Consider the following 27,854-nt stretch of genomic DNA (forward strand, 5'->3'; position numbering starts at 1 on the left):
GGAGTTACGTGGGTTGATTTCAAATATGAAAGACTACCAGCTTTTTGTTACTCTTGGACCGTATTGGACATGATGACACCAATTGTGACAGTTCTGCCGAAACCAATGGAGAAAATTATATACAATCAAGTGAGTGGGGTACATGGCTTCGTGCTAAAATTATGGAAAAGAGAATTCAAGTGTAGGATACTACACATGATTGCGAGAGTAGTTTATGTAAAGATAACTTTAAGCAAAGGAATGAGCCAGCCAAGAGACATGATAAACTCCTTGCTAAACTAGCCAATCTCTCAACGAGTGATTTCAATACAGTACCAAATTTGGCATCACCTCAAACACAACAAAAGCATGGGCAACTGCCTCCTCAAACCTGGAACAGATCCCAATACTACATCCAACCTAGGAACAGATGCAGCCAGCACATATTGTTAATGATCATGCATATATTGTTAATTACGAAGCTGCAATGATGGTCCCACATGGGTTGTCACCAACAATACTAAAAAATACTGTCAAAAAATGAAAGCAAAGGGTTAAAGAGATACACACTAAAGAAGGGGAGTTAGGGGGTCAGTTGGAATTACATGAAAAGAGAAAGAATAAGGATGACAATTTAATGGAGTTAGCAGATGGGGCTGTCTGAGTGAAGAGACAATATTCAGAATCACAAAACTCAGAGGTAGAGGATGTGGGGCAGCCCTGCTTATAGCCATGAAACTACTAAGTCGAACTACTGTGGGTTTGGGAACCCATAGGCAATTAGAGCTTTAAACAAGCTCATTAGTCAACAAGCCCCCCCAGTCATCCTTATGGAAACTCGAAGGAAAGCTAATGAGATCAATCGTTTATGATGGCAATGGCAGTTAAATAATATAGTAGGAGTAGATTGTTTTGGAGAAGGTAGAGGTCGATCTAGGGGTTTAGCGATTCTTTGGGATAGTACGATCACCGTAGAAATTCAATCAATGTCTTCCAATCATATTGATATGATTATCTGGGTAGAAAGCAACAACCATCCTCAGTGGGCTACTGCGTTTCATGGTTTTCCCGAAGCGACGAATAAGCAAAGGTATTGGGAGTCACTCAAATAACTCGGTTATTCAAATCACAGGCCTTGGATGATTTTTAGTGATTTCAATTAAGTTTTGGAGTAGCATGACAAACAAGGAGCCTACTAGTGACATATACTTAAACTATGGGATTTTGCAAGTCCATTCAATAAAACGAGCTGCTGGATTTGAGCTTTGCTTGCCATGCATTTACTTGGTCAAACAATCAAGTGGGTGACCTCAACATCCAAGAGTGATTCGATCAGGCTATGGCTAATATTGATTAGAAGGATTCTTTCTCTAATGTAGTCATATAACATCTACAACGCTACAGGTCTGACCATTGTCCAATTCTACTTGATATCGAAGGTAAACGGCATAAAAAAAAATTGACCTTACCTCTTTCGTTTTGAGGAAGCCTGGCTTAACAAGGCTAAATGTAAATAAGTGGTCAAGAAGGCATGGATACTGGGTAGGAAAAATCTTATATAGCAGTTGCAGAATTGTGGAAAATGTCTTGATGAGTGAGAGAGAACGGAATTTGGAATTCTACCTAGAGTTATAAAAGATAAACAACAAAAGTTGGAGTACTTGCAAACCTCTATACAAACTGAATAGGTGTTGGAGGCTATAGGATAAAACCAATTGGAATTAGATGATTGACGATTGGATTTTTGACGGTTTAGAATTTCTCAAATAGAATCTCGTTGTAGAGTATAGTCTCTAAACCAATCGCTAATCCTTTCGTACAAAAGATTGTTTGTCACAAGTAACAAACCCCTAAATTTATAAACCGAAGTATTCAAACCTCGGGTCGTTCTCCCTAGGAATTACAATAAAGTGTCTTGTTATTGGTTGTGAGTTATTTTGGGGTTTTTTGAGATTATAGACAAGAGTTATAAATGGCAAAGGAAATAAACTAACAACTAACAAAGCTCTTGGCAAGATATGAGAACTAGAAGTCCTATCCTAGTTATCCTTCTCAATTGTGATGAGAATTGTGTATTGCTCCCACTTAGTTAACCTCTAACCATGGAGGAAAGTCAAGTGGATGAATCAATTTGATTCCTCAAGTCCTAATCAACTCCTAAGGGAATGACTAGCTTTAGAGGCATTCAAATCAATTAGCAACTTCTAATTACCAATCAACAAAGGAGTTAGATAACTCAAGAGTCACTAATCACTCTACCTAGGCCAAGAGGAATAAAATCTACACTAAATCTAGAAGAGGCATTTCAACAAACACATAAAGTGCAATAGAAGTAAACAACATGAATTGCAAGAATTAAAGGGAGATCTAACTATAAAGGCAAGAGATCAATAATAGAAAAGCAAAGAAGAACAATTATTATGAATTACCTCTTATTGAATTGAAAGAATATGGGAGAAACAAAAGTAGATCTACAACAAAACATAAGAACAACATAAAGGAAATTACAACAAAAGAATAGGAGAAGAATGAATGTAACTACAAGGAATTGAGAAGATAGAAGTAGAAGAAGATGAATCTAAATCTAGATCTAAGAACTAAACCTAATCCTAATCCTAATCCTAGAGAGAAGTGAGAGCTTCTCTCTCTAGAAACTACTCTAACTACTTAACTAAACTAATGGTAACTAACATCTAAAGTATGTGAAGTATGAAAGTATGTTGATTCCCCTTCAATCCTTGGCTTAAATAGCATCAGAAATGAGTTGGATTGGGCCCACAAGGCTTCTAAAATCGCTGGCCACATGTTGCTTTAAGTGAACTAGGTGGCAGCAACGGCGCGTGCGCGTACTTTGCGCGTGCGCGCCACCATACGTGTAGCAACTATGGCAAATCTTATATCGTTTTGAAGCCCCGGATGTTAGCTTTCTAACCCAACTGGAACCGCATCATTTGGACCTCTGTAGCTCAAGTTATGATCGTTTAAGTGCGAAGAGGTCGGCTTGACAGCTTTCCGGTTCTTTCATTTCTTCATGAGTTCTCCAACTTTTCATGCTTCTTTCTTCATTCCCTTGATCCAATCTTTGCCTTCTAAATCTGAAATCACTTAGCAAACATATCAAGGCATCTAATGGAATCAAGGAGAATTAAATTTAGCTATTTTAAGTCCTAAAAAGCATGTTTTCCCTCTTAAGCACAATTAAAGGAGAAGTTATAAAACCATGCTATTTCATTGAATAAATGTGGGTAAAAGGTTATAAAATCCCCTAAAATCAATACAAGATAAACCGTCAAATTAGGGTTTGTCAACCTCCCCACACTTAAACCAAGCATGTCCTCATGCTTAAACCAAGAGAAAGCAACGGGATCAACATTTATTCAATGAAAACTAACTAAATGCAATCTACCTATATGCAACTATCTAAATGAATGCAATTGCTTGGTCAAAATAAATCAATTCTCAAGAAGCATATATGCACAAGGGCTAAGGACTAGCAAGTCTAATCCACAATTGAATTGAGTTATTAAATATTTTTACAAACTTGCATGAAAAGAGATGATCATAGGTGGAAACATGTAATTGAGCATCAAACCCTCACCGGTAATGTTTGCACTCTATTCGCTCAAGTGTTTAGGGTTGATTCACTCAATTCTCTCCTAATCATGCTTTCTAAGATTTGTTTTTCTTCTAACAATCGACATATATTTCATGCATGCATACAAGTATCATGAGGTCTTTTCTTTAGGTTGTAATGGGGCTAGGGTCAAGGTAGGATGCATATTTGGTTAAGTGAGTTTGAAATTTGAATCTTTGATAAGCTTAAACTTCCCACCTAACCTATGACATCCTATACAATTTCAAAGCTAACCTAACTACCCATTCTTTACTTTTTCACATACTCATGTATTTCCTTTTCATTTCATAACACCTATGCATTGATTTTATTGGACTATACTTTGATTTGGGGCATTTTGTCCCCTTTTTATTCCTTTCTTTTTTTTCTTTCTTTTTTTCTTTTTCTTTTTCATATTATTTTTCTTTTCTTTTTCTTTTGTTTTTCTCATTTTTTTTTCTTTCTATATACAAGGACATCAATGCATAAGGTCTATACATTTAATCAATACATGAGCATGTACCCCAATTCCCAATAATTTCAATAAAAATACAAAACTACCATTTTATTCCCCCAATGTCCCAAGATTCCCACACTTGAATGATACTCACACACACACTAGCCTAAGCTAATCAAAGATCCAAATTAAGGACTTTTATTGTTTTCCGCTTTAAGGCTTGTAATGTGCTAAATTAAGAACAAAGTGGGTTAAGCGTAGGCTCAAATTTGGCTAACAAAGGAAGATAAAAGGTAAGGCCATTTGGGTAAGTGAGCTAATGAAATGATGGCCTCAATCATATAAATGCATGAATACACAAAATAATGGACATAAAGAATCAAACAAATCAAAGATTACATTCATAGAAAGAGAATAATGCACACAAGAAGGAAAAATAAGTGGTTATAATATGTAACCACACCATTAGGCTCAAATCTCACTTGCTTGTGTTCTTAGCTCATAAATTCATGTTCCACAATATATATGATTCAAGCAAGTTCTATGAAAAGTTTTCCACTCAAATCAATTAAGGTGCCCTATAGATAGAAATCTTGAAAAATTCATTATTTTGACTAAGCTTATTGTGTATACATATGCAAAAATTAAGAGAATGCAAGTAAAAATCCTAAAATCCTAGAATGAAATGCAAAAGTGTTGGGATTAGAAACTTGTCACCCAAAATCGCCGAACGGTCGGACGACCTCCCCACACTTAAAAGTTTGCACCGTCCTCGGTGCACTCAAAGAAGAGCAAGGTGGATGAGTTGCTACAATTGATGAGCTCCTTCAAAAGGTTGTGCGGATGACTTGTTTGTTGCCCCTTTAAAAGCTTTTCATATCTCCCTTCTTGGTGGCCAACCTAAAAGGAAAGAAAGAAAGAAAATTAAGCCTATAACAAAGATATCAAGGCAATTATAACATAGGCGGGGGCTAATGCCAAATAAGAGTATGGTCCTCTACTACATAGTAGCTACAACATGTAGAGGAGGAAACAATAAGAGAAAATGGCACATCAAGTTCACATAAGAAGAAGTGGGTCATGAAAGACAATAGGAGGTCATATCAATGCACAAAGACTTAAGAGTCATACAAGATGAAGCATTGATTTAAAAGGATCATCACCCAACAATATCAAACAAGTCAAGAAGCACCAAAATAATGCAAGAAAGTCTCAACACTTGAGTGTAAGAATCCAACACCATTATTGAAATGACTTAAAAAAAAAACGAAAACATGCTACAAAAACTAAATGAAAATGGGAAGAGTAGAAGTATGCGAATGTGATAAGCAAAAGAAAATGGAAGATGAGAAAAAAAAACTCTTTTTTTTTTTTTTTTTTACCGACGCGTGCGCGTCATGCGTGCTTACGCGTCGATGTGCATATTGGTTGAAGGACGCGTACGCGCCAGGTGCGCGCACGCGTGCATTGAGTTAGGCCGGAGGCAAGAGGTTTGGTGGGCGCAACATTCTAGAGCTACTTGGCTCAAGGTTGGGGACCGTAACCAGAATTTTTCACCATAAGACCTCTCAAAAGAGGGAAAGGAATCAAATTACTCAGATAACAGATGAAGTTAGGGTCATCCATAGAGAAGAACACAAAATTGAGGGAGTCATAATCAATTTTTTTGGATCTTTTTTGAGGGCAGACAATTCAAAGTACTAACTAGGTCACAGAGGTGGTGCATGACCGTATAACAGATGATAGACTGGTAATACTTCAACCAGAGTTCACCCGTGAAGAAGTCAAGATAGCATTGGCTCAAATGCACCTGACAAAAGCCTCAGGTCTGAATGGAATGCCGGTCCTCTTTTATCAAAAAATGTGGAGCATTGTGGGTGCCAACACAACTAATTGGGTGTTAGATATCCTAAGCAACAAAAGGAACCCCTCTATCGCAAACAAGACTTTTATTTGTCTTATCCCAAAGATAAAGGAGCCTAACCATACTAAGTAGTTTAGACCTATTACGCTATATAATGTTTTGCTTAAGATTGTTACAAAGACAATCGTCAATAGGTTAAAGTTGATTATTCCTGACCGAATTGAATGTCTTTTTCTCCTATCAGTCTTGCGACAAATGGACTTTCCTCAACACTAGATTGACTTAATAGGGGCATGTATTGGTACAGTGTCCTTTCAAATTCTTATTAATGGAAGGCCTTCTAATGAGTTTAGGCCAATCTGAGGTATTCGGCAGGGAAATCCCCTCTCCCCATATCCCTTTATTTTTTGTGCAGAAGTGTTTTTGGGACTTCTACGACGAGCCCAAGAGAGAAACACAATCCGCGTGATTAAAATAGCTAGGACTATACTAGAGATCACATATCTATTCTTTGCAGATGACAGCATACTTTTTTTACAATCCACTCTTCATAACATTTCTACCATGATGAAAATTCTCACATCCTACCAATTGGCTTCAAGACAAAGGGTCAACTTGGAAAAATCTGGAATTTTATTTAGCTGAAACGTACCTCCTCCCAAATGAACCCTTATCCAAGATTGGTTGAACATTAAGACTTTCGAACATCACTTTAAATACCTGGGACTTTCCATAGCAGTAGGTTGCTTTAAGAAATAGGTATTTGATGAGACTAGAAGAAGCTAAAAGGTTAGAAAAAGAACACCCTATCAAAGGTGGGCAAAGAAGTTTTGGTTAAATTTGTCGTACAGTCCATTCCATTCCCACTCACATGATGAGTTGCTTCAAACTTCCCATGGATTTATGTAATCATTTGGAGAATATGGTTAGTAGGTTACCGAAAGGTTCATTGAGTTACATGGAATAAACTATGGACAACTAAAGCAGATAGAGGTCTAGGGTTCAGAAGTTTTGAAGCCTTTAATCATGCATTACTCACTAAACAAGGTTGGATGCTTATTAAATCACCAAATTCTTTAGTTGCAATGACCTTGAAAGCTAGATATTACCCACGTCAATGCTTTACCGATTCAAATATAAGACATAATCTAGTTACACTTTGCGGAATATATATGGCTCTTTTAGATCGTAAAGCTGGGAGGTCTCTAGAGGGTTGGCACAGGAGAAACGATTAAAATATAGGGCGATTCGTGGCTACCTAATCAGAATGGTTTTAAGGCATAGAGTAATCTTCCAGATATGGATTCACAAGCTACAGTTGATAATCTTATTAACTCTATAGGCAAATCGTAGAATCATAATGTTATTTAGAACACTTTTTGATCCTTTGAGATAGACTATCTAGCCATTTCAATCAATATAGAGGCTCAACAAGACATATTTTATTGAAAATATAACAATAATGGAGAGTTTCAGGTTAAGAGTGTATACCGGTTGGTCCGATAGCAAGCTCAAAACACTACGTACAATGGAAGGAACAACTTGGCTGGCGGCAGCCATCATTAACTAAAAACAATTTTGGCAAAATAAGGGAATTCATTGCTTAACTTTATGTCCATAGTGCTGAGAATATGAAGAATTAACCCTTCACCTTTTCTTACATTGCGATTGGGCTAAGCGTTTTTAGTTTAGTTTTCCATTTATGCTTCGATAAGCCAATTCACATAACACTTCCTTACAATCTTAGATAACCCATATGTTTCATTGGAAAGGAGCACAGGAGTTTATTCTTTTGTTGCCTTCATCAAATTTAGTTTGAGAGGAATCGGTTATGTTTTCAAAAATGAGACCAAATTATCTGAATGCGTAGCAATCATTGTCTGTAACCACCACGGGGAGGTTGCTATTACAGTCACATTTTTTCTCCTAATCACTCTCTTTGTTAGAGAAACACAGGCCATTGCTGTTTTCTTGGACTTGGGTTTCGTTAGGCAAAACTGTGGACCTTATTATTTTAGAATATGATAATATACAGATTGTTATTGCTTTGCTAGATACACACACGAAGAATGATCTTTTTGAACGGGTTATTCTAATAGTAAAATCCTTTTGTACAGTTTTAGAACTTATCAAATCTCACATGTAAACAATATGAAAACTTAGTTGCATATACACTAGCTAACATAGTTCTTAACGAACCAAATATTGTGTGGCTAGAGGAGACACCTTTTATGAATTGTAACCAGGTCCAACATGATATTTTGAGCCTCTTTACTTAATATAGCTTTGTTTCTTTCAAAAAATAAAAATAAAAATATATATAACCTACCTACTATTTAAAAAAAACACTAAAATAATAAAATAAAAAATTAATCATCGTTAAATTTGTCATTTATATCATTCACAAACTTCATTACTTGATTAAAAAATAATTAAGTTATTATTTTCTGATTATACTAATTTATTCATTTTAAAAGAGATCGATCCAACATACTCGTATATATATATATAGATTAGATACTTAGATCTATGAGTAGTATTGACATTTCTTCTACTACTTTAACAGGTAAATGTTGTATCTTTATTTTATTGTTAATTCTATTTTCTGATCCAGTAATTAACTCCACATGTCTTGTTAAGTTGTTTTTGTCGCCTTTACCAATTTATATTGAAGGTTAACCGTACAATTCCATACAATTTGATGCATTTACCCCAAACCTTTCATTCTCAATTATTACCATTGATATTTCCAGTTTGTTTCTACAGTTATCCCATCATGTTATGAAAGCCTATAATTTCAACCCTTTCTTACTCGGCATATTTTATTTGTATTATATTACTAATTTCACAATTAAAATATGACGTATCATATTTTTTATTATAATTAAAGTAAGATGTTTTTAAATTAATAAATTTTTTTATTTTTTATATTTTTCTTTTTTTTCTTTTTTTTTATTTCTCTATATCTCTCTTACTCTGTATCTATAATTTATAATTTATTTATTTAATTATATTATTAATTTAGCAAACAAAATATATCATATGACATTTTGTCATTATTATTAAACAAAATTTTTTTCTTTTAAAATTAATAAGTTGCCTTTCTCATCTTCTTTACTTCTTTCTCATTTTTCATCTGATTTTGATCTATTCTTCTATTTTATTTATAGCTTATAATTTATTATTATTAAATTAATAATCAAAATATGTCACATGATATTTTTTATTATAATAAAATAAAATAATTTGCTTAATTTTTTTTTAAAAAATCTATTAACTGTTGCTTACACTATGTCTACATTCTCTTGTTTACACCATTATTTATTCTCTTCTTTCAACGAATTTCATTTTTAAACTAAAAAAATGCAGGATGGAAGGCTCGACTCGTTCCTTATTATTTTATATAACAAAAGATAATTATATAGTAATTAATTTTCCACAATTTTTTATTATTTTTAAACATAGCTAGATTCATATTAATACCAAATTTGATATATTGATTGTGTTATGTTTTTTTTTTTATTCATTTGAATTGAGAAAATATTTTATACTAATGATTAATTTATTATCTCTTTTGCATCATAAATTATATATAAAAACTGATATTTGATTGTTATTAATATATTTGTAAAAATATGTATTTTAAGTTTTAATTTTTAATTTTATAATTTTATAATTTTATTTAATTATGAGCGGGTCAATTGAATAAATTAGTGACTTACCGATTGATCCAGTGACTCAGTAACTCAGTCGTATGATTGGGTTAATTATCGATTCGATTCTGACAACTATAGGTGGATATGTAGCAAATTAAGTGCCATTGATGTAAGTTTTATTTTAGATATTTTAATATAAATTATTAATTCATTATTTTATGTAATCAGATCAGAGAAAGAGTTCCTTTATGAAATTCTTGGAGAAGTTATAAAAGCTGGAGCAACAACTATTGATATACCCGATACTGTTGGTATAGCAATGCCATGGGAATATGAGAAATTAATTGCAGATATAAAAGCCAATACAGATGGAATTGAAAATGTTGTTATTGCAGCACATTGTCATAATGATTTTGGACTAGCTGTTGCTAACACAATAGCGGTAATAACCATGCATATATATAACTCTATCACTTATTACAACAAATATTAATCTAGTTAGGTTTAAATAAGTTTTTGACTTTTCAAAACTTTTGTATATATTCGTATTATGAAATAAAAAACGAGTTTAACTAATAACATGTGTTCTTATTTTAAAGTATTTGTTTTATTTTTATTAAATAAAAATATTTAAATTTTTTATTAATAATAAATTTATCACGTATTCTATTTTTAGAGTACATGTTAATTAAACCCATAAAAAATCTATTTTAAAAAATTTTGTTAAGTTGTATTTTAATGTAAAATATATGATATTCAAAATTCAACATACTTAATTTTAAATCATCTTTTCCAAAATATATAAACAAATGATTCAATTCCAAACTCATTAGTATTTGTAAAACCGTAATCTTGTATGTTTTTTTAAATCTTTTTGAAACCACTCACCCACCTAGCCACTACATGACTATAGGAAGAGTCTAAGAGATGTTGATGATAAATGCTAAACTAGATAATTAAAGAAAAATAGGCTTAAATACTTTTTAAAAATAAATTATTTTAAAGATTAAATATTTATTTAAACAATTAAACAATTTAATTACTTAAATAATAAAAAAACAATTTTAATTTATCTAGAATTAACCTATTTCAGGGTGCACGTGCTGGTGCAAGACAATTAGAAGTAACAATGAATGGAATTGGAGAAAGAGCTGGTAATGCTGCACTAGAAGAGGTGTGTATTAAAATTTTGTGGATAATTTTACAATGAATGCATTAGATTAGTGAACGTGATATATTATTTAAAGTGGAGAGAGAGAGAGAGAGAATTTTTTAAATGTAGATAGTTATTTCTTTAATAATGATAAATAGTTTGTAACATTATCTTATCTTATAGCTAATATGTATTCAATAACTAATCTATTATTTTATTTTTGCAAGGTTGTGATGGCCTTAAAATGCAGGGGTGCTACTGTCTTTGATGGTTTATATACATCAATAAACACAAAGCATATATTAAAGACAAGCAAGATGGTTTTACATCTCAAACTAATGTTTAAACAATTTTATTAATTTTTTCACTCCTATATATTTAGTTTGAGCCTTTCACAATCTTTAATTTGTCTATAGGTTGAAGATTACACTAATATGCATTTACAACCGCACAAAGCTCTTGTAGGTGCCAATGCCTTTCTTCATGAAAGTGGCATTCATCAGGTTGGTACGGCAGTGCATTAAATATATAGCTTAATTATGCTCAAATATCTTAGGTGTAGTGAAGTTTAATTCAATTCTTTTTTAGTTTTTTGAAAACATATATTGGTTTTTCATGGACAATATTATTATATTCAATATTTTTTATTTTATGAAAATACGACATTAAATAATATTTCTAGAAAAGATGAATTTCTTGTAAAATATATATACCCTAAAAGTATTATTGAAGTTTATAACTCTTAGACTACGAATTAGCATTATTGTCTAAGCTTAAAATACTTCAATTTTTTCACTAATTGTGTCAAGATTCTGAGGTAGTTTTCACAACAAGAAAGTAGTGTTGCAGAAATAGACTAGATAGAACAAATTCAATACAATTATAAAGTTTGTATTTGAGAGAATAAAAGTTACAACTATCACTGGACTCTGAATATATATAGTTATATACACCTCACAAGCTATCACTCAATATATAAAAAATCCAAGAATAGTAACAAACTCAACTAATTCTGACTTTTTTATTTAAAATTTTTGTTTCAACGCCTTTAACTAACTCTAAGGAATTCACACTCTTATATCCTTGACATCTGCCAAAATTTAGCATAGGTCTTGAATTATTTTAAGTTTGTTCTTCCATTTTTCAAAGGATGCTGCTAACAATACGGCTTTGTCAATATGTCAGCCCTTTGTTCAGTTCTTGGAATATCAACAACATGCAGCATATTGCTCTTAACTTTGTCCTCCACAAATTAAATATCTAACCAATAATGTTTGATTTTATCATGCAAAATTGAGTTGGCTGTCAATATAATAGTGCTTAGATTATCACAAAACATGCTGGAAATTGTGACTGGCTTAATCCAGCTCGAGAAGATTATTGATTCATACTATCTCTGTTGAAGACCTGTTGATTGTTAATTATTTTCTACAAGACCAAGACACTAAATTATCTCCAAATAAAAAAAAATACAAAATTCAGATACTGATCGCGTATCCTCCAAATGTGAGGCGCAATCAACATACAAAAAACTATAGAATTTGTATATACCACTTCTATGGAAGCCTTGTAAAAGAATCTTATTGGAGTTCTGACTTTTCACAAAGCAGATGTAAGCATGAAACTAGAAAAAGACATGTAAGTATAATATCTACAACTTAATTGGCCTCAAGATCACTCATTCTCGTAAATAACACTATCATATTTTTAATTTTTCAAACTCACCAACACTCTTAATAATAAAGAGAGAATTTCTAATATTTCAAAACATATTCATTTCATTTTTTTCTTTGGAACACACACAATACACACGGCATATGTGCGTTTATATAGACAATACTTCCTACTAAAATAATAATTTATGAACCACAAATCAATTTTGTAATGACCACCATTTCATGAGTTGGCTTCATGAATCTTCCTTCAACTTGTGCTAGAAACACAACTTGCATTAATGTAGTTTCCATAATCTTCTAATTTAGGTTGCTCGGTTTCTAATTTCAATTCAATTTGATTTTGAATTTCTTCAATGTTGTAGCATGTTGTAATTGTACTGCTCTCTTGAATATTCTTGAAAAATTTTCAAACTTCCAATATGTTAGCTTCTAGCAAAATCTAGCAAATTGATGATTATTGTATTCAACTCAAACTTTGCTTCTTTAACTCTTTGACCATTTTGACTTCAACACTCTTCATGAAGATTCTAATGATGCAAATTGATTTATAATAAATAACATTGCCTCCCTTAAATCAAGCTTGTAGAATTAATTATTCCAAATATCTTTTTCAACTTGTAAAATAACACGGTCTTCAATGGTTTTGTAAAGATATCTGTAACTTGGTTCTCTGTAGGATAATACTCAATCTCAAATTCTTTCTCATTTACCAACTATCTGATTTTATGAACCCAAATATCAATATGCTTCGATCTTCCATAGAATACTGGATTTTCGCAAAGTGCAATAACAGATTTGTTATCACAAAATATTATTGTTGGAGTACTTTGTTTCTCATTCAATTCCTCAAGAATTATTCTTATCCAAACTGCTTGCGTTGCACAACTTGCTACTACTATATATATTCTGCTTTTGCTGTAGGGAGTGCTACTACTGGTTGTTTCTTTGACGACCATGAAATTGCACTAGAACCAAGACGAAATACAAACCCTGAAGTAATTTTTCTTGTTTCTATGTCTCCAGCCCAATCACTATCAGTGTAACCAACAATATTCGCTTCAGTAGTATTTTCATAATAAATACCATCATTTAAAGTACCTTTGATATATCGAAGAATCCGTTTTGTCATTTGCAAATGGTTGGTACAAGGCTCCTCCATAAATCTGCTAAGTAAACCAACTCCAAACACAATAGCTGGTCTGGTTGTAGTTAAGTACCTTAAACTTCCAAACAAGCTTTTGTAATATGTAGGATTTACTGTTCTTCCTTTATCTTCTCTCAGGAACTTGAACTTCTCTTTGACTGGAGTAGGAACTGGCTTTGAATGCTCCATCTGAAATTTTTTCAAAATATCATTTGCATATTTCTTCTGAGAAATAAAAATTCTATCATCTTTTTGAAGAATTTCGGTGCCAAGAAAATAAGACATCAAGCCTATATCCGTCATTTCAAAGTGTTTTATCATAGCCTTCTTGAATTCTTTAATTATCTTCAAATTGTTGCCAGTAAAGATCAAATCGTCAACATAAAGACACACGATCAAGATATCTCCAGGTTCAACGAACTTGATATAAAGAGTATGTTCAAATGGACATATTTTGAAACCACTCTGAGTGAAATAAGAATCAATCTTCTTGTACCACGCTCTTGGTGCTTGCTTTAACACTTACAAAGCTTTCTTCAATTTGTAAAATTTATCTTCTTCTCCAGGAACTTCATATCCTGCAGGTTGCTCAACGTACACTTCTTCTTCTAAAGTGCCATTTAGAAATGGTGACTTAACATCCATCTGATGTATCTTCCACTTATTTTGAGCCTAGAGTGAAATAATCATATGAATAGTATCTAATTTAGAAACAGAAGCAAATACTTCAAAGTAGTCGATACCTGGTTTTGTTTGTATCCTTGCAACTAATCTTGCTTTAAAATAATCAACTTCACCACTGGGCTTGTATTTAATCTTGTAAACTCACTTTACTCCAATCAGCTTCTTATCTGCTGGTAAATCTGTCAGCTCCCATGTGTCATTCTTTTCATTAGCATGAATTTTCTCATCCATTACTTTCTTCCAATTGTTGTCTTTAGAGGCTCCTTCAAAGTTCAACGGCTCATAATATGAAAATAGAGAAAAATTTATGATTTCTTCATCGGACAGATCGTTGTCATTGCCAACTTCATAATCTGCTAATCTAGCAGGTAGTATCCGCTCTCTTTGAGGTCTTCTAGATGATTTTGGTTGTTCGGTTGTGTCCGGTTGTCTTTCTTCTTCATGATTACATGTATTTGAAATTACAATCGGCTACTTTTCTGTCTTTGTGTCCTAGTCCCACATGGTTTTTTTGTCAAACGTCACGTCTCTACTGATGATTACTTTCTTTGTTTCTGGATTGTACAACTTGTATGCTTTTGAGTCTGTGCTATAGCCGATAAAAATACACTTCTCGCCTTTGTCATCTAACTTCTTCCTTAATTGATTTGGTATTTGGGCATAAGCTATACACCTAAAGACTCTAAAATGATGAATGGAAGGCCGCTTTCCACTCCAAACTTCCTCTGGAGTTTTATCACAAACACTTTTTGTTGGACACCTGTTTAAAATTTGAATTGTTGTTGCGACTACTTTGCCCAAAATTCTTTAGGCATTTTTTTTTCGACAAATGCCTTGAATGTCTTAAAGACATCACATGATTTTGATTTCTTCTTTAGAAAGTATACCCATGTATATCTACTAAAATCATCAATAAAAGTGATAAAGTACCTGCTACCACTATTACTTAGAACGTTAATAGAACAGATATCTGAATGCACAATTTCAAGTAATCTTCTGGCTCTCTATGACTTTTCTGTAGGGAATGAATCTCTGTGCTTCTTTTCCAGTTGACAAATCTCACAAACACAATTGGGAATATAAATCCGTGGTAGACCAGAAATAAGTCATTTTCTTGACAGGTAGTTTAGGCCAGAAAAATGAAAATGCTCAAACTGCATATGCCACAACCAGTTATCATCAAGTATCACAGAACTCATGCAAGAAGGATTAACATGTTGAATTTTTAATGGAAATATTCTGTTTGAAGTCATCTTTGATTTATCTATGAACCTTCCATTGTTGTCAAATACAGTGCAATATCCACGATAAGTTATCATCTTATATCCCTTCTCAGATGATTGCCCCATACTTAGTAAATTGTAATCAAGTTCAGAAGCATAGAAAACATCAAAAATATAACTCAGAGAACCATCTAATTGGTATATGCCCTTTTCCTTCAATAGGGATCTTTGTACTATTACCAAACTTCAATAATAGTTTAACTGAATCATCTAATGAAGAATATAACGCCTTTCTACTAGACATATGATTACTACAAGCATTATCCAAGTACCATATATTTTTATCTTCAGCACATGAACTACTTGTAAAAAATAAAGTCTGAGTACCCGGATTATCATTAGTATTTTGATGCTGATTTTCTGCAACGTGTGCTTGATTGTTATTCACCATTTTGAATCTGCAATCTGCTGCTTTGTGTCTATACTTTCCACAATGAAAGCAATTGAAATTGGTTCTTTCTTGATAAAAATTGCCTCGACCTCTTCCTCGGTTGACATGCCTGAAATTCGTTCCACCTCTTTCTTGATTAGGTGGTGTAAAATTATTATAACTTTCTTGGTTGTAATTGCCACGACCTCTACCTCTGAAATTTCCTCTGCCTATACTCTGAAAGTTAAAACCACGACCTCGTCCTTCTTATGTACGACTTGATTCTGCAACATTGTTTAAATTCACTCGGCTTTTCAGGGCTTCCTCGGTTGATTTTTGTGACTTCTCCAGTATTCTACTGATGTGACTTTCCATGGCTCCTTACAACTCTGCAATAGTCATGGTATCGATATCGTGAGACTCTAGACATAGTCATCACATGGTCATACTTCATCGGCATGATGCGAAGAATTTTCTCCACCACTTTGCTATCGGGCATATCTTCTCCAAAGACTCTCATCTTATTGACAAGATCTATAACACGAGTAAAATATTGCTCAACAGTTTTTGAGCTAGACATCTCGTATCTTTCATATTCTCTTCTCAAAGAATGTAACTTTGCTTTCTGAGCTTTATCTACGCCTTTATATGACAGTTTCAACGTGTTCCATGCTTCTTTTGCACTTTTGGCATTTGCTATTTTGCCAAACACAGTATAATCTACACCTTGATGAATTTGAGATAGCGCCAATTGATCTCTCCTTTGTTGAGCAGCATCTACTCCTTCTTGCAAACCCTTTTTAATGAAATTTCACAGGTTCTGGGCCTTCAAATTGGTAGACAACAAAGTCTCCCAATAACTATAATCAAGTTTTTCATCTAACTTGGGACCGGACCACACAATATTAAAAGTATTTGCCATACTGACTCTATGAACAAACAACTATGTGAGAAATCTCCCACACCTCACAAATTCTCAAACACCAAGTGCTGGATTAACCAGTTCTGATACCAAATGTAAGTATAATACCCACAACTTAATTGGCCCCAAGATCACTCACTCTCATAAGTAACACTATCATATTTTCAATCTCTCAAACTCACAAACACTCATAATAATAAGGAGAGAATTTTTAATATTTCAAAACATATTCATTTCATTTTTGTTGGAACACACACATTTCTCAAGGCATATGTGCCTTTATATAGACAATGCTTCCTACTAAAATAATAATTTATGAACCACAAATCAATTTTGTAATGGCCACCATTTCATGAGTTGGCTTCATGAATCTTCCTTCAATTTGTGCTAGAAACACAACTTGCATTCATGTAGTTTCCATAATCTTCTAATTTAGGTTGCTTGGTTTCCAATTTCAATTCAATTTGATTTTGAATTTCTTCAATGTTGTAGGATGTTGTAGTTGTACTACTCTCTTGAATATTCTTGAAAAATCTTCAAACTTTCAATATGTTATCTTCTAGTAAAATCTAGCAAATTGATGATTATTGTATTCAACTCAAACTTTGCTTCTTTAACTCTTTGACCATTTTGACTTCAACACTCTTCATGAAGATTCTAATGATACAAATTAATTTTTAATGAATAATAAGACAACATTATCTTCACAAAATTTTGAGACACTAACAAGATTCTTAATAATCTGGTAGAGTGAATCAGTTGTTGTAAGTTAAAAAATCTATTTGTATCTAAAGCATATAAAATAGAGTCATCAAATAAGAGATAGACAAACCTTTCTCATTGCCTACAATAACCTATTTTGGGCTAGCATAGTATGAACTTGAAAGGAGATTTGATGCATTTGGAGTGACATGGTGTAATTCACCAGTGTTAGGATACCATGTTAGATCAACCATTGAAGATGGAACAACCATGTAAACAGATGGATTGTGAAAGGCTGGAGTTGGTGGTGATGAAACTGAAAAGGATCCAAAAGACTTGTGATTCTGAGGAAGATGGTGCAGATTATGATGAAGTAGAAGCAAAATATGAGCTCTATGGTTGAGATGGTAGTGGAATTTGTTTATCAAATCTATGGAAAAAGTGCCAAACAATGTGGCCAAATCTACCACAATCTTAACATTAGGGTCTTGGTGATGCAAAACAAGAACGAGTTCCTCTATTCATTATGCCCCCATCTTCCTCTTTTATTGATATTGTCACCTCTAGAATTGAAAGAATTTGAAAAAGAAGTATGAGAAAGATGAGCTTGAGATAATAGATTCTCTGGATTTCTAAATTGCTATAACATGTTGGTGCACAAAATTATGTATGCCAATATTAATGGACTATTTAACACAGCTTCGCACAACTAACCAGCAAGTGCACTAGGTCGTCCAAGTAATACCTTACGTGAGTAAGGGTCGAATCCCACGGAGATTGTTGGCTTGAAGCAAGCTATGGTTATTTTATTATTCTTAGTCAGGATACCAATAGGGTTCTTTAGTTTCATATTAAGTAAAAAGAGCATAAAATAAATAATTGTTACTTTAATAATGGAGAATATGTTGGAGTTTTGGAGATGCTTTGTCTTTCTCATTTAAGCTTTCTTCTTGTATTCCTCTTCCCACACGCAAGGCTCCTTCCATGGCAAGCTATATATAGGGTGTCACCGTTGTCAATGGCTACTTCCCATCCTCTCAGTGAAAATGGTCCAAATGCTCTGTCACAGCACGGCTAATCAGCTGTTGGTTCTCGATCATGTCGGAATAGAATCCATTGATTCTTTTGTGTTTGTCATCATGCCCAACACTCGCGAGTTTGAAGCTCGTCATTGTCATCCAATCCCAGAATCCTACTCAGAATACCACAGACAAGGTTTAGACTTTCTGAATTCTCATGAATGCCGCCATCAATTCCAGTTTATACCACAAAGATTCTGATTAAGGAATCTAAGAGATACTCATTCAATCTGATGTAGAACGGAGGTGGTTGTCAGGCACACATTCGTGGATTGAGCAAGGTGATGAGTGTCACGGATCATCACCTTCTTCATAGTTAAGTGCGAATGAACATCTTAGATAAGAACAAGCGTGTTTGAATAGAAAACAGAAGTAATTGCATTAATTCATCGAGACGCTGCAGAGCTCCTCACCCCCAACAATGGAGTTTAGAGACTCATGCCGTCAAAGAGTATATAATTCAGATCTAAAAATGTCATGAGGTGCAAAATAAGTCTCTAAAAGTTGTTTAAATACTAAACTAGTAACCTTGGTTTACAGAGAATTAGTAAACTAAAATAATTTGTGCAGAGATCCACTTCTGGGGCCCACTTGGTGTGTGCTGGGGCTGAGACTTAAGCCTCTCACGTGCTTGGGCTGTTTTTGGAGTTGAACACCAGGTTGTAACGTGTTTTGGGCGTTGAACTCCAACTTGTAACCTGTTTCTGGTGCTGGACGCCAAACTGCAACATGGAACTGGCGTTGAACGCCAGTTTATGTCATCTATCTTCGCGTAAAGTACAGACTATTATATATTGCTGGAAAGCCCTGGATATCTACTTTCCAACCCAATTGAGAGCGCGTCAATTGGACTCCTGTAGCTCCAAAAAATCCATTCCGAGTGCAGGGAGGTCAGGATCCAACAGCATTAGCAATCCTTTTTCAGCCTAACTCAGATTTTTGCTCAGCTCCCTCAATTTCAGCCAGAAAATACCTGAAATCACAGAAAAATACACAAAATCATAGTAAAGTCCAGAAATATAATTTTTGCTTAAAAACTAATAAAATTATATTAAAAACTAATTAAAACATGCTAAAATCTATATGAAAATACCCCCAAAAAGCGTATAAAATATCCGCTCATCACATGTCATCATGTATCATGACTATAGTTTCAAATTCATATAGAGAACAAAGTTCAGGTTTAGAATTAACCATAGTAAACAAGATTTGGTTCTTAGAGTTGAGACTAGTAAGAATAGCCTCAATGTGTTCTACATTTGAAAGAGGGCTTCCAAGAGCTACCAATGAATCAACTACTTCCTTTATCTTAGAGATGTATTGATTTGCACTTAAACCATGCTTTTTGATATTCTTAAGACCAGCTTTCAACTGTTTCATCTCATACTTTGTAGATTAACGGAAATAATCATCAACTTTATTCTAGATTTCATGAGTAAATGCACATCTAACCATGTTGGAGAAGACAGAATCCATTGAAGCAAGAACAAAAAACCTGACATTGTAATCTTTTTGGCACTAATGTTTATATTGTTAAGAAGGAATTGAATCTTTTTGAAGGTGACTCTAAATCTTGGCCTCTAATGGATGCTAAGGCCTGTTGCTATAAGGTTCTATGATTATTTTCACCCATTTTGTTGCTGATAGCATTTTGAAAAGACTTTGGTTAGAAAGAAGAGCCATTCAACAAAGCATTGTCATTTGTTGATTTAGTAGAGTTGGTAGTCGTTGATTCAACCATGAATCAATATCCAATAGCTTGTGATACCATTAAAGATTTTGAGATATCTTTCATAATAAAAAAGTTGTGTTGCAGAATTGAACTAAAACAGAAGAAGAATGATGATCATGAAAATAGGAGATGCATAAAACTAATGATTCTGAATTCTCAATATAATGGTAAAGTGATTAAAAGCTACAACTAACACTAGACTCTGCGAATAGCTCACAACCTATCACTTAATATATCATGAATTCAAGATTCGTGACCAACTCAACTAACTCAACTTTCCTGATTTAGATTTTCTGTTTAAAACCTTTAACTAACTCTAAGGAATTCATACACTTATCCTTGGCAGGCTGCATATAAATAAACAACTATATTTTAATTTTTAAAGATTAAAATTTGATGACAAAAGGAAACTTTTAAAGTTCTTTCAAATAACTATGTTTTTCTTTTCGTACTCCATAAACGAAGTATTTTTATTTTTATTTTTATTTTCTTGACATGAAATACATAATACAGTAATCAAACTTTTCATTTCTAATTTGGATTTTACCCGATATCTCATTTATTTTTAAAACTAATAATAACATGTATAATACATCTAAAAGTTACTTCTAACATGAATAAATCAATATAATATGTTAAAAAATATTTTTACTTTAAATTCAATAATGTAATATTATTTTTGTTAGCTGTTTTCTAAGCACACAACAAAGAAAGTTTTTTTTCTTCTGATGCATTTGTGTCTATCTTTTTTATTTTTATTTTTATAAGGATGGATGGTTAAAACATAAAGCTACATATGAAATAATACCCCCGGAATCCATTGGGTTGGAAAGATCTAATGAAGTTGGCATTGTATTGGGAAAACTTAGGTATGTCATATAAAAAAATACTTTGGTATGATAGATAATACAGGATGATTCTTTTATGCTAGTGTGTGTGATTTAATATCTATGAACAAGTTGTTGTAATTATCTATATATTGAAAACTTTTGTCATTTACAAAGTATATAAATATTAGTATTCAGTATATATTGTTGAGGTTAAATGAGTAATTTGTTGTAAGTTAATTAATATAATAACTTGGTTATATGATTAGATGATTGTTACTTGTTGGATGACTTGTTGTGCAAGTTAATTATTGTGATGATGTTAATGAAATAAGTTGATGGTAAAGTCAGTTGAGTAAATCAATTATGATAGCACCATGCTGGTAGTAGATAGTTGAAAGAATGGTTAAGTTAATCGAATCGCTTAGTTAGCTTTAACTGTAATCAGTAGCTTGTATGATTGTAGTTCAAATATTTAACGATAATAAAAAGTCCAATTTCTAATTTACCACAAGTTAACTATGTAATTCTCCTTCTGTCTCAAACCAAATTCTGCTTTACCATTATAGAATTTCACATAAGTAGTACCTTCTTAAGAACTTATTAAGCTTGGGTGGCCATGACTTGGGTTTTGTGGGATTATTGATGGCAAACTTTCAAAATATCTACACATATATGTGCACAAAAGAATGAGTATACTTTGCTTTACGTTAAATATATGATATGAATTATTTTCTTTTAGATATTTATGCGCCTTTATTTTAAAATGAATAACATACTACTAATTGAAATTTCTGTCGTATTTTTATTTTTATTGTTTTTTCTATTGGTTTATCTATTTGCTATTGGTACTCAAAATGTTCTATTTGCTAGGTAGACAATGGCTTTTGTGAACAATGTGAACAATGGGCTCTAAAATTGGCCAATAAAATAAAAACACACTACACCCCCAAATTACCCACCTAAATCTTAATATTAGGATAACCATCCGCACACTTAGTGAAATGAACATTCGATATACCCATTGTTCACATTGTTTAGTATTTTCATTGTCTACCTATACTTTTCCAAAATATATTAATTCTGTGTTGGCTAAAAACTATTTGGTCACCTATAAGTACAAAAAACAAAACCACTATGAAAACAATTTTTCGAATCAATTGCAATCTTAATTAGATTCTCATTATTTTAATTATTACTCTGCACATGAATTTTATTCTTGTGTGAATTTTATTGTTCATGTTTTAATATTTCTCTTTTTCCCCTCAATGATACAGTGGACGACAAGGCTTAATGAAGCGTCTTGAAGAGGTGCATTATATTTTCTCTCTCTTTCTCTCACTCTCTTTGGATATATATATATATATATATATATATATATATATATATATATATATATATATATATATATATATAAGATTTTTTTACATAAAAATAAAATCACATGTGCATATGTTCTATGTCTTTATTTATATAAGTGTGCTACAAGGTTGTATGTTATAGTGTTTGTATGTAAATTGTGGCACTGTGACACGAATTTTTGTTTCAAAATTTTAAACCCGTATGCACATAAATAGTGCTAGCATATTGATAGTGCGTAGAAACACGTAAAATCATGGTAAATTATAGCGATTTACATGAAAATGAGGAAGCACACCAGCCTATGAGAATTTTGTGCATTTGGGATACCCGAAACCCTAGCACAATTTTTATGCAATTGGGATATCTAGGATCCTGGCAAAATTTAAGTACACACTCCCACAGTCATTGTTATATATTGTTAGGAGTTTAATTTGATATAATGCATGTTTGTTTCGTTTAATCATACGTTTTTCTTGGGTGTTAGGGTATTTGCATTGCCTCTAAACAGCGAAACAAAAGTAGCACATATAGTTGACAACGAATTTACAATCATATTTATTTTTTATTATTGATGGCTAATTTATTTTATTTATATGTATGTTTAGTTGAATTTTCTTTAGAATATAACGTGTTATTTTTCTAGTACAATTCAAAAATATTTTACCATTCTAACAAATCTAGTATCTAAAGTTAGTGAAAACATATTTTTCACTTATTTATAAAAATAGGCTTTTGTATTGGTTTAGCAAACTAAAGAATGTTAGATATTGGATGTTAATATTTTTATTTTATTTTATTTTATTCCAATGTTTAAAATTTTTTTGTTAGTTTTTACAAAACAATTCAATGTACAGAGTGTTTGAAGACAACAAAAGATTATCATGCATAATCATTTAGTGTCATATCTGTAGTAGGTAGGTTATACCCTAGTTATAGGTATTTGTGTTAGTTGGGAATTGAAATATTATGAACCTGGTCAAGATGCTCACATTGTTATAGTCTTGGACATTTGGTAACTTTTCAAAATCAAGCCTAGAGGTTTTGATTTTGTCTGTTGGTCACTTATCTCAAGGTAAGGGGCATTATTTTAATTAAAGATCACTATCATTTGTATTTACTTTATTGCAGTATATTTATATAATTTTACCTAATATGAAACTTCCAGATAGAATAAGTTGTAAGAACCACGAGGTTATACAACAATTTTCATCCTGGTATCCTCGAGCTTAAACACATGGCATTTCGGAAATCGATGACCATCTTGATGAATTTTACTTCAGTTGAGTTGCATAAGGTCGATTGGGTTCTAAAACAAGATTGAGGATGTGCACCATACTAGCCATAAATATTGACTTTTATTATCAAAAGATGGTTAAAGACTAACATAGTTTTTTCGAGATTTATTTATTACGTGGCATGAACGTTAGCAAAGAAGATTTGATAAAAGGTGTTATACTTTAAACTAGTGATTGATCTTTGACCCTCAGTAGAATATCTTTAGCGGTAACATGATGCAGGATTATGGTTCTTTTTTGCTGATAACTTTTTGGATGACCCTCGACAGGCTAGAGTAATTACAAATTCTCTTGTCCGAAATCAGATTACTACATTAGCTAAATAGCAAGGACTAGACATCATGCCAATTGAATATTATCAAATAACTTTTACTCGCACTAACCAACATAGTTGTAGGAATGTGGAGGAAAATAAACATGGAGCCAGTAGAGAAGAAGAAGGTGGTGGAGACAGTAGAAGGATTGGGAGGAGCTTTTAGGTGGGGTGTGGGGGTTCTTGAGGAGGTTCAAGATGGTGCATGAGTCATTCTAAGAAAGGTCTAGGATAGGGTGATGGAGGTTCTATTAGAAGTTCGGGGTGGGAGGAGCTAGAGGTGTAGGTTAAATTGGAATAGGGTGGTTATCCAGGAGGTTTTAACTCTATGCTATTCTTAGGATTAGCAAGTTCGTGAGATTTAGAGCAAGTATTTAGTACTAGATGAGAGTTCTTTATGGAGTTTAAAAAACTTGTAAGTGTCATTGATGGTTACATGCCACATTTTGAGAAGGTGTTTTGGATCTTAATGTTGACCTTAACAAAGCCCCAACAAGATATAGAAGAGGTCAATTCTCATTGAAATGGACTCCACCATCCCATTTTTCAGCACAATTTGAGCCAAGCACCACATGAATATGATAGTCATGAGGTGTAGCCACGATATGTGGGTTTTTAGGAGCTAGCACCGAAAGAGCAATCACTTCTAATTTTTATGTAAGTATGGACTAACACAAATAGAATTTCAAATATTTTTTTTCCACTCTATAATATTTTGAAATAGTTTCATTGCATAATTATATATAAAGACTTATCTCGAGTGTAAATCTTGGTTGGATGGTGTTGAGTATTTTTTTTATTTCTACATAAATTATGGTAGGGTATCATGAGATATGTACGTTAGTGGATTTACATTTTTCTACACACTATTAACATCCTAGCATGACTTGTGCATTTGGGTTTGAAATTTTGAAACGTAAACTATGGTAGGATATTGTGATTTACATACAAATGCTATCAAACATACACTACGACCTTATCACGATTTACATAAATAAAGAACAAAAATGCTATTTGTACACCAAAATTAGTCACTAAAATCAGTCATCAATGTATTTTTGCATAAATACATGTGTGATTTAATTTATTTTCAATGTGTATTTATATTCCAACATGTATTTTATACTGATGGTTGACTTTGGTAGCTAATTTTGGTATACACGTAGCATAACTCAATAAAAAAATATGACATGCATATATAATTTTGTTTTGGAAAAAAAAACTAGTGATTTTGCTTTATATATATTCAATGGCATATTAATTTTGTCTTTTCTATATTTTATGAGTTAGTTGTCTTTTCTGATTTCAGCTTGGTTATCACCTTAAAGAAAATGAAATTGATAGTGTCTTTTGGAAATTTAAAGCAGTAGCCGACAAAAAAAAGGTAAATAATAATTATATATTTAAAATTTTTCTAATTTCAACTTTGCATGATGATGATGATGATTATTATTATTATTATTATTAACTAGATCTAACTTGCACTGATGACAATCATCTATTTGCAATTTAAGTACGTGATTTATTTGATATTTGCTTTAAACTTTAATACAATAAAATAATTTTGTTTCACCATATACCAAACAAATATACTATAATTTTAAGAGTGGACATATAAATGATGTAAGAGATTTAACCATTAAGTTACTACACTCTTTTTAACCTAATACATTAAAAAAGTATTCAATGTAAAATTTTAACCTATTGAATGATTTTTTTCTTATTATCTAACTACAATATTTGGTTTATTAAGAGGGTAACTGATGTGGACCTTAGAGCATTGGTATCAAATGAAGTTACTCAAGTGAAATCTATTTGGAAACTTAGTGACATACAGGTTGGTTTATATATATATATATATATGAAAAAAATTTTGTGTTTGATATAAGGATTTAACTTGACAAAATGGAACAAATTAATTTAAATTAAAATGTGTTAATGTATGTACTATGTAGGTGACTTGTGGAACTTTGGGTCTTTCAACAGCAACTGTTAGACTCAATAATACCATTGATGGAGGCATACATGTTGCTTGTTCTGTTGGTTCAGGTTCAATAGATTCAATTTTCAAAGCAGTGAATCTTATTATAAAGGTTTGAAATAATGCTCAATTGAGTATTTTTATCATTACTACAATAAAAATTATAATTATTATTAATGATTCATCTTTAATTGGTGTGTTTGTGATGAGACAAGATTTTTAGTGAATAATAGATGAATGAAAAGAGCATTAACTATATTTTTTAGTCCATTTTACTCATAGATTAGATTGAGAATGTCGATTGAAACAACTTCTGTAATTTTATAAAACTTCATTAGAATGATTATCATTAGCTAAGATTACGTATATTAAATGTTAAAAGGATGAGATATACCTAACAAATTAAATAATCCAAGAAGCTTTTGACAAAATTCTTAATTTGTGTAAATAGTTAATTTGACCTTTCAAGAAAGATAATGTATGAATTAAGATACATTAAAATAATCCATTTGTATAGCTTTTAGCATAACTTTATATGAATAAATCCTATTAGATCTACAAATTAAATTGAATACATATATGTTATTTACTTTTGAAATGATCATGAATTTATTTTCTTGTTTCCGAAATTGTCATTGTTATAGAAAAAGTAAGTCATAATATACTAAAGAGAGTTGACACATATGATAATATAGGTATAGATACAAATATGTATTCATTTTTTTTTGTTATAGGGTTCTTTTGGTAAATCATGTTTAATTATTTTTTAACATAATTGTTCACTAGTTTGGAGATACATGTCTCTAATTTTAATAAATTGATCATTTTTAGTTTACTGAATTATATGACATTTAGAGGATTCATTTAGAAGAAAAAAGAGAGAGAGAGAGCGAGCTAGCTATAAGATTGAAAGTTAATACTTGAATGCTTTGTTAGACTCTAATTTTTAATATTTTTGTATTTAATACTGAAAAATGACAAGAATAAATTTTTATGATAATTTTTATGCAGGAAGCTATAAAACTTGTTCAATATACATTGACTACAATGATAGAAGATGTTAATGTTGTTATCACTACAAATGTTAGCATTTGTAGAATGAATAACCACACATCTACTCATTCATTAGTTGAAGAAAGTATTCAACCAATTTTTAGGTAAATAGTTCTATGATAAATTCAAATGTTTATTACTTTAACTTGTCAAATATGTTCTTTACAATAATCATCAATCAACTATTGCATATATATATATATATATATATTCTTTTTGCATAACATACAAGGTAATTAGAATTATGACTATAGTCACAATTTAAAATCATTCACACTCATAATGTTTTCTTTTTTATGATGTTATGTATAGTGGAATTGGAACAGGAATAGATGTTGCTGTTTCCAGTGTTGAAGCTTATATTGCAGCTGTGAACAAGATGTTGGATTCCAAGAAATAATTTATATATAATAATGTTTGATAAAATTATTATAATTTCTACATTTAAGAGTTGAGATATTATAGTTACATTATAAACATTTACTCCTTTGAATTTATCTCGTAAGTATTAATAATGTGCGTGTGCGTGTGATTTCAAAAAATAAACTACAAAATAGTTACCTATCATAACACATCTTGTATCTTAAATCTTCTTGTGTTAATCTATGAAGAACTAAAAAATTAAAAGATATATTAACTCTTCATTGGCGTATATTTTTTTTACCAAAAATACTATATGCACACTAAAGTAAGTTATTAAAATCAGCCA

General features: G+C 31.9%; 1 protein-coding gene across 2 annotated transcripts in view; it reads left to right on the top strand.

The window, feature by feature from the left end:
- Positions 1-27,642, top strand: part of LOC130960221 (probable 2-isopropylmalate synthase) — a 32,471-nt gene extending 4,829 nt beyond the window's left edge. The window contains exons 3-13 of one of the 2 annotated variants that reach the window (XM_057885559.1): positions 9,798-10,011; positions 10,663-10,743; positions 10,950-11,042; positions 11,139-11,225; positions 21,083-21,183; positions 22,419-22,452; positions 25,421-25,495; positions 25,865-25,948; positions 26,067-26,204; positions 27,104-27,249; positions 27,458-27,642. In XM_057885559.1, the coding sequence (XP_057741542.1) occupies positions 9,798-10,011; positions 10,663-10,743; positions 10,950-11,042; positions 11,139-11,225; positions 21,083-21,183; positions 22,419-22,452; positions 25,421-25,495; positions 25,865-25,948; positions 26,067-26,204; positions 27,104-27,249; positions 27,458-27,545 (1,141 nt within the window). In that variant the 3' untranslated portion in view covers positions 27,546-27,642. Of the gene's footprint in view, positions 1-9,797; positions 10,012-10,662; positions 10,744-10,949; positions 11,043-11,138; positions 11,226-21,082; positions 21,184-22,418; positions 22,453-25,420; positions 25,496-25,861; positions 25,949-26,066; positions 26,205-27,103; positions 27,250-27,457 lie in introns of those variants that run through there. The other variant, XR_009079033.1, reaches the window with a different exon arrangement.
- Positions 27,643-27,854: the final 212 nt, after the last annotated feature.

The sequence above is a fragment of the Arachis stenosperma genome, chromosome 2 (genome assembly GCF_014773155.1).
Source record: "Arachis stenosperma cultivar V10309 chromosome 2, arast.V10309.gnm1.PFL2, whole genome shotgun sequence".
In the NCBI taxonomy this organism is placed as follows: Eukaryota; Viridiplantae; Streptophyta; class Magnoliopsida; order Fabales; family Fabaceae; genus Arachis; species Arachis stenosperma.